A 12,162-nucleotide genomic window follows, 5' to 3' on the forward strand; every position below is an offset into this window, starting at 1 on the left:
TAAAAGCCAAAACTTTGTCACATACTTTGTCCTAATATATTTATATATTTGTGGCTGTTTTGTGGTTTGCATGCGCTAGCCTTATCTTAATCATATAAAGTCTTGAAAAGCGGAAATATTAAAACAGAATTTGACTCTGAACTAAGTGTCAGCATGAGTTGCTTGAAGCATGCATGCTTTAGATTCAATAATTTGATCATAATCAGATATAAAAATACCAGACCTTGGTTCTGGTTCTGGTCCAAAACAGATGCACAAATGCATCTGCATGACAGGTAGCAAGTGTGGGCAGCAGGGGCGGCCTGTCCATAAAGGGCACAAGGACGTATCCATGCATCCTGTCCCTTTCAGGATGCTGCACGCATGATTTCCAATGCGTGGTGGGTGTTTTTTTGAAGCACTGATTAGAGAAAGAGGCTCTAATAAGCTTCAAAATAGGGTGGTCTCAGGGCGCAGAGAATGCGCCTGGAGCTCACCTAGGTGTATGAGAATAGCAAATGAATATTCACTATTCTCACACTGAATCTCCTCTCTGCCAATCAGGAAATGAGTCTGAGACCTGTTTCCCGATTGGCTGAAAGGAGAAGCATTCTGATTGGCTGCCGATCAAAGTAAGGAAAAGCTGCTCGTGATAACCGCCGCTGTGATGCCTGCAGAGGAGAGCAGGTGAAGCCGCCCGTGATTGCCCGCCATGGATGGGGTAAGTACACTGACTGACTAACCCGACTGGAGGGGGTAGGGCAGCGGCTGTGGGTACACTGTTTGTCACCCTCCCCTCCCCCAAAAAAAGACCACTAGCCGCCACTGGTGGGCAGTGCTCTTTGATCCGGTGTACCTGCCTGTCCACCAGCCATGTTGTACAGACTCATGTGGCTTTGCTTGAGATAGCATGCACTCTCACAGATTCAAGATATCCAGATAACCATCTTGTCCTGATCATCTGGATCTCGAGGTTGGTACCATCACCATAACTGCAATGATTATTAGACAAGCCCCATGTCACTCCAGCACTCTGCCCTGCCTCTCTTCCATAACCTTCTCACTGGAAACAGAGGAGGCGCCCAAGAGCTGAGGCACATGTCAGTCACCTGCTGCTACACTAAACCACTCTCCTGCCCCCAGATCAAAAACAAACAGGCCTAGCTTACAGCTAGGCCTGCCTAAATTTACCTGCACTGGCGTTAAAAACACAAACACTACTCTAGCACCTACCTACCTAAGGTAGAGGGTGCTACACTTAGATATGTAAACAAGTGGTATGGATACATTATAGCACTGCCTCCCTCTATCTATCTCCCAATTATATGTGGATAGTTTTTTTCTTATTCTTCTTCCTAATACTATCATATATGTTTTTATTGTTATTTATTATTAAATATTATATATATATTGTGATGATTTGATTTGAGGAGATCTTGTGGATACTGCAGACTGCTGTTATTATATTGCACAGGGTTATCTGTTAGTTGCTATTTGTCTGTAAGGAGACATTCTGTTACTCTACTCATATGTATGTATACACTGATCAGCCATGCCATTATGACCACTGACAGGTAAAGTGAATAACATTGATAATCTCATTACAATTGCATCTGAAAGTAGGTGGGGTATATTAAGCAGCAAGTAAACATGTTGTCCTTGAAGCTGATGTGCTGAAAGCAGAAAAAATGGGCAAGTATAAATATTTGAGTGACTTTGACAAGGGCCAAATTGTAATGACTAGAGATTGGGTCAGAGCAATACCTAAAACTGCAGCTCTTTTGGTATGTTTTATGGTCTGCAGTGGTCAGGACCTACCAAAAGTGGTCCAAGGAAGGAAAACTGGTGAACCAGCGATAGGATCATAGAAGGCCAAGACTCCTTGATGCACGTGGGAAATGAAGGCTGGCCCATGTAGTCTGATCCAATAAAAGAGATACTATAACTCAAATTGCTGACAAAGTTTACACCTTTCTATCAGAATCAACATTAACTTTTTCAGCATTTATGTGGATGTTACTTGACACTTACCACCTGCCTTAACTTTTTTGATGATCAAGTACACCCCTTAATGGAAATGGTATTCAATCCAATCAGGCATCTGTGGGATGTGCTAGAAAAAGAAGTCTGATCCACCGAGGCCCTAGCTAGAAACTTACAGGACTTAAAGGATCTGCTACTGATGGCTTGGTGTGAGATAGCACATTATACCTTCAGAGGTCTAGTGGAGTCCATGCCTTGACAAGTCAGAGCTGTTTTGGTAGTGAAAGAAGGACCTACTCAATATTAGGTGTGTGGTCATAAAGTTATGGCTGATCGGTGTATATGCTAATGCTGGTGGAGGTAGTGTCACCCAGAGATGAATGTTCATGAAGAGGGTTATTAAAAGGAAGATAGCTGCGTAGGCCGGTTAGCTCTGAGTTTCTTGAAACACACTAGCCAGGACGCACACTGTAGACAGCAACTACTGTATGTGCTATCTTTGTGTTTTATTATAACTATGGCCCTATCTATTAAGCCCCTCCTACTTTTAAATGCAATTTAGTCTCAATCCACCCCCACCCTCCTATTCCATCCCTAATCACTGAAATTAAGGTTTTCAAACCTAGTAAAGTCATGATTGGGGTGAAAATGCCACCAAATTCACAGTACCTCCTTCTAAACCTGACTGACATATAACCCAAGACCTTGCTGTTAAGGGACTTTTTATAGTATTACAATAGTATAGACCCAAATATACTGTTTAAAGTTGCAATATTTATTATACATCCTGTTTTAATCGTACAATAAAAAAACTAACAATGATTGAATAGTATTTCATCAATATTAAGGTACATATAAACAATTGCCTCCAATAACATCCTGCCCCTGAAGCATCTATGTACATGTAGATCATCAGTCATTTTGGTCAATGATCAAATAAAGGCATAGTTGCCTTCCATGTGCATATTACAGTCAAAATATATTGAGGCAGGATTTGTATCTCGATGCGTTTCATGGAGCCTAGGTCCACTTCTTTGGGAGATAGATAGATGGAGGCAGTGCTATAATGTATCCATACCACTTGTTTACATATCTAAGTGTAGTACCCTCTACCCTAGGTAGGTAGGTATTAGAGTAGTGTTTGTGTTTTTACTGCCAGTGCAGGTAAATTTAGGCAGGCACAGCTAGGCTTGTTTGTTTTTGATCTGGGGACAGGAGGGTGGTTTAGTGTAGCAGCAGGTGATTGACATGTGCCTCAGCTCTTGGGCGCCTCCTCTGTTTCCAGTGAGAAGGTTCTGGAAAAGAGGCAGGGCAGAGTGCTGGAGTGACATGGGGTGTATTTGGGAGCCCTGACCAATCCCCAACTAGGATTGGCATGGGGCAGGCCTCCTATATATACCCGTGGTCAGTCTGTTGTGGGAGGAGTTGTTGAGTGGAAGAACTGAGGTGATGGCGTGTTAGGCTGCTGTTGCCCTTGAGGGACCCCCTTTCTGGGGGGGTGACCTTGGGTCTGAAGCTAGGAAGCTGGGAGGGAGCCTCTCTTTACGCGGTCATTGAGAGGTGTCCTGGAACAGGAGCAGGAGATAGAGAGTGCGGAGCTTGGCCAGGAAAGTCATACAGGAGGGATCCATGCCGGGGTCAGTGAGTGAGAAGCACGGTGAGAAGCTCTGGGAGAGACATGCCAGGATTGGATGTGGAGCCAGAGAGAGAGACTGTGGTGTTGTTGAAGTCAAGTTGCTGCAGCCAGGATGGTTGGCAGGATTTGCATCAGACTTGCTGGGAGCAGTAGTTCACCAAAGATCAGTTAGCACAATTATCTTCTTCATCTAAAATGGTTGCTATCACAGAGGGGACTGCGGACCCCCGCCTGCAAATGGGTACTAGGAAAATGTTAGGACTTATTCAGAGTGAGGCCTACCCTTGTGCTAACAGTGAATCTAGATTTGGACAGTGAAGGAAAGCGAGTGATCTCAAGTAGTGTGCTGGAGGAGATGTGTAGTAGAAGAGACTGTCAGTTTGGATTCAGCCCCTTTTATTTCAACTAAAAGTATTCATCATTCAGGCATTCATCATTTTCCCCATCCAAGTTTAATACCCTAATATAAACAACAAAAACAAGCAAGAGACTGTTCATTGACTGGAGAAAGTGTGCCTAAAATGGATGTCTGACCAGCAGGGTGATGTGTGGATGCTAAAACACGCAGTGACCCCACGGGGGCACCGCTCCATAATAAAACCTTGACCCAGCCGACCCAGCGCCAATATACTTGGAAGAACCACAGGATCTTGAAGCCCAACATCATCTTTGTTATATAGAAATATAAGCCAAATGGACAGGCCATACCCTAGGCCTGCAACTCGTATGTCATTCATAGTCTGTAATAAATTAGTAAGGACCCATGTAGTTATAATACTAATACAAAGGGGTCAAATCTTGTCCTGAGCTGCTGTGCCCTTCTGGCATGTGGGGTAATGTGAACAACTCTGCTGGTTGGACAAAGATGCGTTTGACAAAGTATGGAATTTTTTATTGAACGATTATAACAGGAGGTATAATACATATTACAATTTTTACAATTATATATATGGTGGGGTTGCCATAGCAAACAATGGGGTCACATCAATATCTATTCCGGGGTGTCACCAACCAGAAATAGAAACAATCAGAAACAATCAAACAAACAATCCTTTTCTCCTTCCCCCTCATCCCTTCCCTTTTCCCCCCTCAATTGCATTCCAATTGTGCTCCAGCATTGTTACCCTGTATATGGGCTTCCTATGGAGGCCACAAATGGTCGTGCCAAAACACAAGTTCCAACGTTTGTCTCTATCAGGAAGCCCCTCCAGGGCAATGATGTATAGCGGATTCTGGATGCATGTAGACAGGAAGTGGTTTAAAGAGGCCAAATAAGATCAGCATCATTGAGATACAAGAAAGCATGAAGAAATTGGTAAAAACTATATATTTTTTTTACAAAATGGCAGTTTGTTAATAAATCACATTGCTTAGCAAACTAAAAATCACCCAGTTAGTGTTTAGATATACTTTAACATGCAGCTCATTTAAATTCCTTTCTCCATACATACCAGCTTCCACAGATACATTGTCTGGTTTTTGAAGAAACAGGCCAGTTAGTTCAGGAGCACGCTCTTCTGGTTTTGTGTCTAGAAATCAAATAGCAACAATGATGGTTAAATTCAGTGGAATGAATGATAGAAATATGAAATATGTCATTTCAATAAAAGTCCTAGTCTTGGTTCTCTCATTAGAACAAGGCCACACTTGTGGGGGCATCTAGCTTTTAACACATACCTTTGTCAATTTTTGGAATTACGATTATTATTAATATTTTAAAAGCAGGTTTAAAAGTGGAATTTCAAAAAAACAGTTAATTGCACAGTTGAAATACTATGAATATATACTGTATATATTTTATAAGCTAGTAGTGTGATTCACTTAATTTGGTCACACTGCACAGTCAGGCAAATGTGCCCCTATATCTTGACACAGCTTTACAGCTTCTTGTGTCAGCTCACTTTCTCATGTTTGCTCAACATGCAAAGGTGTTGATTTACTTAAGCAATTGCGCATGCTCATTTTCCAAAGTGAATTTTTTCTTTGCAAGGGAATTTTTACTAGAGCATGTGCTGAAAATGCAATTTTTATTTTTTTTTTGCATATAAGGCATGACATGCATGCCCCTATGCTTATCCTATTCCCACCGTAGTCTGACCATCTTAATTTATGTCAATAGTTTTAAAAGTGTGGGGTGTGTTTTTATTTTTCACTTTTACCTGTCAGAACATCTCCATTCAGACAGCTTGCATAAAGTACAGGACTAATGTGTTGTGCACTGTACTGTTGAAGTGCATGTTTAGAGGTCTATCTGACCTTGCTGGGGCAGTGTCACAAAGTGATAATTTCCCCAAGATTCATGTATTTACTGTAGGTGCATTGACAGCTCTAAATCTGAGGAACTGAAAATCCCCACACCCACTCCACTGTGCTGCTGAATTGCTGGATTGTATTTAATGTACATGTGCCAACGCTGTATCCGACAAGGCTTAGTCCTAGGGCAGCACTTTGCAGGGGGGCAGCACGGAAAGAGTCCCCGCCGGCTTGTGCTACACTGTTAGGTGTAGCGCCAGTCTTATGGGGCAGACTGGGCTGAGAGTCTAATTAGTCTAGCGCGCCCATAAAGCGGCCGCACTGCTTCCGGTATGCGGGCGGCCAGCATTTTGCAACTGGGGGGGTTGGGGGCGCTGCTTCTAATTTTGACTGTCCTATTATCCTGGACTCTGCTGCACCATTGGCATGGTTATATCTTCTTAGTCCTCTCCATAAAATTATCAGAAATTTGTGCTTAAATTAGAACTATGGGCAACACTTTTTTTTTTCATTTTGGATAGAGTAAGGCAGGGTTATAGCCCCTGTCAGTTTATTTTTTACCATGCCTGTCCGATTGCCCTTCACTTCCTGTCCCATAGCCAAACAGGAAGTGAGAGGAAAGCTATGCAAATTAAGGGAATCCATTGCCCCCCCCAGGCCCTTTAGAACTAATGTCCCCACTCGAAAATTTCAGGGCAGGTCTTAAACAGCAAGGGGTGTGGCCTTGAAAGGAAGGGGTAGGTCATATTTAAATTAGGGGTACGCACGTTTAGTCAGGCCTAGGGCAGCACAAAACCTAAATACACTACTGACATGTGCCCCACAATGTTTAGTTGCTGGAGCAGTGACACTGTGCAAGCTGTCTGAATGGAGGTGTGCTGACATGATCACAGAACTGTCAGCACACCCCCATTCATAAAATTTGCAGACGTTAGCATAGTGACAACTGCTCCAAAAACTATACATTGTGTGCCACATACACAGTAAATACAACCCAGCAATTCATCAGCAGAGTAAAGGGATGGGATTTTCAGTGCCCTCGTCTTGGTGTAGAAAAGGGCAGGCTCTCAGCAGTGATAGATCGGTGGTGAATAGTAACTACTCCCAGGCTCCACTTCCACTTCACCAAACGCAGGACCTCAGATGTTCCTTGTGCACTAGGTTCAAAAGACGTGTTGGTGGAGCACTGAACCCACTAAAAGGTGAAAAATAACTTGACGTATAATTATTAAAGGCAGCTCTTTGTTGACCGGGATATCCCCAAGAGTCAAAACAGTATATGAGAGGATGAGAATGCCACAGGTTTATACTACTAGATCTAGTAACTATTTAATTTGACAACAGGTCACAGGATATAGCCATTATGTTTCAGGGGGTCACAGCTCCCCCTTCAATAGGACTTAAGTACTGATAATTAATGAGGCACTGTATACTGGACAGCAGTTGTATAAAACAAGGATTTTAATAATTATAAGACTAACATGAATCATCTTGTACGCTTGTAGCCTCTGCTCTCAGTGCATCTGAATGGGTGACTATAGGCAGATATTGAGAGAGCAGAAAACATTTCAGTGACAGATAAACAGAAAATGAAGGTAGATGTGCATTTCAGGAACTATATTAGGCTCCGTTCACACTATGTCATTCCGGATCGCTGCAAATCGTGGGACACCCTTGCGATCCCCGTTACTTTGACTGACACCCAAATCGCGGTGCGACTTTCCCGCGATTGTCGCCTGACGAATCGTAGTAAAATCTCACAAACAGAATCGCGGGATGCTTGTCGCCCAAAAGACATTCTGAAACTTCTTTTAGGTGGCAGGTGTCCCGCGATTCTGTTTGTGCAATTTTACTGTGATTCATCGGGTGACAATCGGAAGAAAATCATGCTGTGATTTGGGTGCTATTTAAAGTAACGGGTATCGCAAAGGCATCCCGAGATTTGCGGCGATTCGGAATCACAAGCGAAATCGTGGCGATTCCGCCCGCGATCTGGAACGCAACAGTGTGAATTTAAAGCCTTAAGGTAATTATATGAATCAATACTCTGAATTCAAATGAAACAGAGGGAAATAAATTTTAATGGAGAGCTGAAGTATATCTGTGTTTTCTTTTATTTTAGAGGCACTTAAAGCGGAAGTCCGCCCACTGCTGCAAAAATTAAAAGCCAGCAGCTACACATACTGCAATTGCTGGCTTTTAATAATAGGACACTTGCCTGTCCTGGAGTCCAGCGATGTCGGCACTGCAGCAGATGTTTCCATCAGCTGTCGGGTGCTGCCACTGCCATTGTGGGTAAGGGAACCCGGCAGTGTAGCCTTATGGCTTCACGCTGGGAACCCTACTGTGCATGCGCGAGGCTCTGTTCTTCTCTCCTACTGGCCCGGCGACAGGGGGAGGAGGACAGAGCCTTGCAGTGACGTCAATGTCCGTGGCTGTGGCTCCCAGAAGTAGGAACAGGATACCTGTCAAAGACAGGTATCCTGTCCCCCTCCCCCCAGAAAGATGCCAATTGTGGCACTGGAGGGGGGGAGGAGACAAATGAGCAGAAGTTCCACTTTTGGGTGGAACTCTGCTTTAAGGTGAAAATGTCCTTGCAAAGTAAATACTGACTTTGCTAAGTGAACAGCCTTTAGAGTTGATTTACTAAAACTGGAAAGGGCAAAATCTGGTGCCGCTCTGCAAAGAAACCAATCAGCTTCCAGGCTTTATTGTTAAAGCTTAATTGAACAAGCTGAAGTTAGATGCTGATTGGCTCCCATGCACAGCAGCAGCAGATTTTGCACTCTCCAGTTTTAGTAAATCATCCGCGTTATGTTACATTATAAAATAAACTGCAATAATTCAAATCATCAATTATGTCCTTTGTGAAGGGAAGTATGTAAATCACATCGCTGCCTGAACATAATTAAGTGCTTCAGCAAGAAAAACAGAATTAGGATGACAAATATTTTTAGCCTTTGAATTTTATATCTGTGTAGTGGGTTTTTTTTTTTGTACCTTAGTCCAAAGGATTTATTAGTGCAAATCTCAAGCTCTATCTAATTAATGGGTGTTGATTTACCAAAACTGAAGGGTGCAAAATCTGGTGCAGGTGTGTATGGTAGCATTTCAGCTTCCAACTTCAGCTTGTTCAATTAAACTTTGGCAAAAAGACGCAGCTGATTGGTTTTTATGCAGAGCTGCACCAGGTTTTGAACTCCCAATTTTGGTAACTCAACCCCATGAGGTGTTATTTGTCTTTTGTGCACAGCATTACGGATTTATATTGAAACTGTGTGAAGAGAAAACAAGCTGAGAGAGTTGCAGCTGCCAGCCAGCTTGCTATTTTGACATGACCCAAAGATGAGCAATGCATTTTGTCAAATAGCTGCGAGCAGAAGCTGCTGTTCCCTCTCTTGCAGAAAAACAGATTTTCCATGTTTAGTAGAATTCCACAACAGTAATGTGTCCTATTTTTGAGTTGGGGAGGAATGGTGGCGATGGTGGTGGGGTGTTATTATTGCTAACAACAGGCTGGAAAGATTTGCTGTAACTTTCTAACCTGTTCACTATTGTCACAGAATGTAAAAGGAAAGCTAAAATGTTAGAGTTAGTGCCAGGCCAGAAGTATAGGGGAATTCCCCCTATTAGGACACCTGGTCCAGTGAAGGTTGTCAAAGGTGGGACTTCCTCTATCTTTGGGGAAATCTCTTCTCATGTTATGTTATATCTTGAAGACAGGAAATTTGACAGCCCCCCCCCGTGGGGACACAGAGATCAATAATTATTAATTAAATAAATAATATTTATTTATTCCCTAGTCTTAATAGCAATAGCCTCTTGTTTCACTCTGAAGTTAAATATGAATTAATGGGCATGATTAATAAATAAATTTAGTGCTTATGAAAACTTTACTGTATATACTGCTTTGTCAGTACTTCATGTTACAAAATAAATATAGTTGTTCCCATAATTATATCATCAGCATACTTACAGGTATACTGCATTTCTTACCAAAATGACATGTATCAAGAATTACTGAGATACAGTGTTTAATATCCTTTCAATGTATCAATAAGCTGTATCCATCCATAGATGACTCAAGTACATGAGCTGAATTGTCATATCGTCGAACTTGAGAGCAAAATTCACATTACCTTTCAGATTCATTACAACAGTGAGATGAGCACTGAGAGTTTTATAAATTACCAGATCAGTTTAGTTATTATCAAGGTATAGACTTATTTGAACCAAAAACATTTTTGTGGTAGATAGTCGTGGTCCACGGCAAACTTCTCTTAACACAGCATTATAGCAGGAAGAAGACTTCTCCAGTAGTCACATTCAAAAAGATGAAGGTTCTGCAAGGGTGTATGACTTCTTAAGCTGATGTGACAAGCATTTTGCTGACATCTCATATTTTCTTCTGCAAATGAGTATTCAAGGAAATATTTGATTGTCCTGGACTTCTTTAGTTGTATTGCAGGATTCTGTTATTTTTGGCGTCACTGGATACTGTTATACTTTTTTAGCTTCTTACTATGATCTGTAACTACGTTTTCAGTTTATTTAGCTGTTGTTATTAATTTGGTGCTCGGAAACTTACCATCTGGTGGCAGTTCTCCATCAACGACTTCTGTAAATTAAAGAATGAAAATTGACATGATGAATTGACAACCAAATCAAATGGAATTTCCTGTATTTTATACCCTGTTAGTTCTATAGAAGGTGAAGGATCAGGTTGTACAACTGGAAATGACTTGACTTCATAAACCCGAACTTCATGAAACCTCGGCTCTCAGGTGTGATGAACCTTTCAACTTTTTTTTCACTGTCCTCCAAGGTGACAGCTGATACTACTCAGACCCGACTCCAAAATGGCTCTTCAAACTCACCACCCAAATGGAAAAGCTTTGGGGTCTTCTCGGACTTCACTGATGACATTCGAAACATTACATGCAGCCATGCACATCTAGCAACATACTACAGGCACATGTGATAAGACTTTGACAAACCAACACATGAAAGGGAATACAACAAATAATATAAAGTTATACTGTATATAAAGTTATATTACTATATTGTAGTACAGCCAGCCACACACACAAACTGTGTGAATGTTGTGGTTATGTATTATAGGAGCTTATTTAATAAAACAAGGAGCAATGTGCAGAGTCCAATAATCCTATTTATTTTTACCTAAGATTCTTGAAAACTGAAATCTGATTGGTATTTATCACTTAAAACAGGATTGCTGTTTTTTGCACTGCTTTATTAAAAAAAAGCCTCTTGGTGTCATACTGTATTTAGGACATTTAAGTATGACTTGCAGCATGTTGTTATTAATAGGCATTAATATTTTTTAATTAATTGTGAGCTAAATTCCTGCTGTAATATGAGAAAGAGTAGGACGGAAAAGACGATAGGCTAGTTCAACAGTGTTGGGTTCAAGACTAACATTTTAAACATGTTTAAAATAACACAGAGGACATACAATAGACACAGTAACAATGCATGCTTTGCTATGCACTTCCTAGTGTATTATTAATGTGCCATGGTCAAACTGTTTAATAGATGACATTTATGAAAAGGGTGCACAGAAGAAGAACTCTACAAAAGTGGCCAAATACCATTTGAGCCCGATGACCAGTTTATGCCACCAAATAGTTACCAGTTTTTTAAAATATGCTTGTGAATATATCTGTAAAATACAGAATCTCAATTCCAATATGTGCTTCCAAATCAGAAACATAGTTGAAGCAGTTTTTTTTTATTAACAGAAGCAGGAATTTGTATTTAACCCGTAAGATTGCTAATCAGCTCAGGCCCAATGTACTGCTTTTGGCCCAAGTATGGTAATATTCAAAGGTCTGTTTAATTTTAACAACAAAATGGGAACATTGTGAACAAGAATCTGGCTGATACTGAATACAGTTCCCATGCACCAATTTCCATAAATGTTTTATCCAGGGCTTTTTTTCTCAAACAGTAGGTGATGGAACTTAACCACAACCCCTCCCCCTACACACGCCCTCCAAATCATATCACATAGTGGGTGTGGCAGTCAAATTTCACGAAAACAGTAGGAGGGTCTTAAAGGGGCATTAAATACCAGGATTGCATTACATACAGAGTGCAGAGCTGTCACTTGTAAACACAGAAACCAGACTTCTGTGTTTACAAGTGATTGTGGTGAGCAGGCACCAAAGGGTCTGAGCCAGAGGTGGTGGAACTGGGTTCCACCAGTTCCCTCTGAAAAAAAGCCTTGGTTTTATCATTATGTCATCAGGGAATATATTTTTTTCACTTTTCTTCAACTTTTTATTAAA

The 12,162-nt window shown here is 41.3% G+C and overlaps 1 protein-coding gene across 1 annotated transcript in view; it reads right to left on the reverse strand.

Moving 5' to 3' along the window:
* The window catches only part of LOC141110993 (myosin-binding protein C, fast-type-like), a 154,023-nt gene that overhangs the window by 110,493 nt on the left and 31,368 nt on the right, over positions 1-12,162 (reverse strand). Inside the window, exons 3-4 of the mRNA XM_073602874.1 lie at positions 10,440-10,469; positions 5,050-5,127 (exon numbers count right to left, since the gene is read on the reverse strand). Coding sequence (XP_073458975.1) covers positions 5,050-5,127; positions 10,440-10,469 — 108 coding nt within the window. The remainder of the gene's footprint in view (positions 1-5,049; positions 5,128-10,439; positions 10,470-12,162) is intronic.

This window comes from Aquarana catesbeiana, linkage group LG10, assembly GCF_042186555.1.
Source record: "Aquarana catesbeiana isolate 2022-GZ linkage group LG10, ASM4218655v1, whole genome shotgun sequence".
Lineage (NCBI taxonomy): Eukaryota > Metazoa > Chordata > Amphibia > Anura > Ranidae > Aquarana > Aquarana catesbeiana.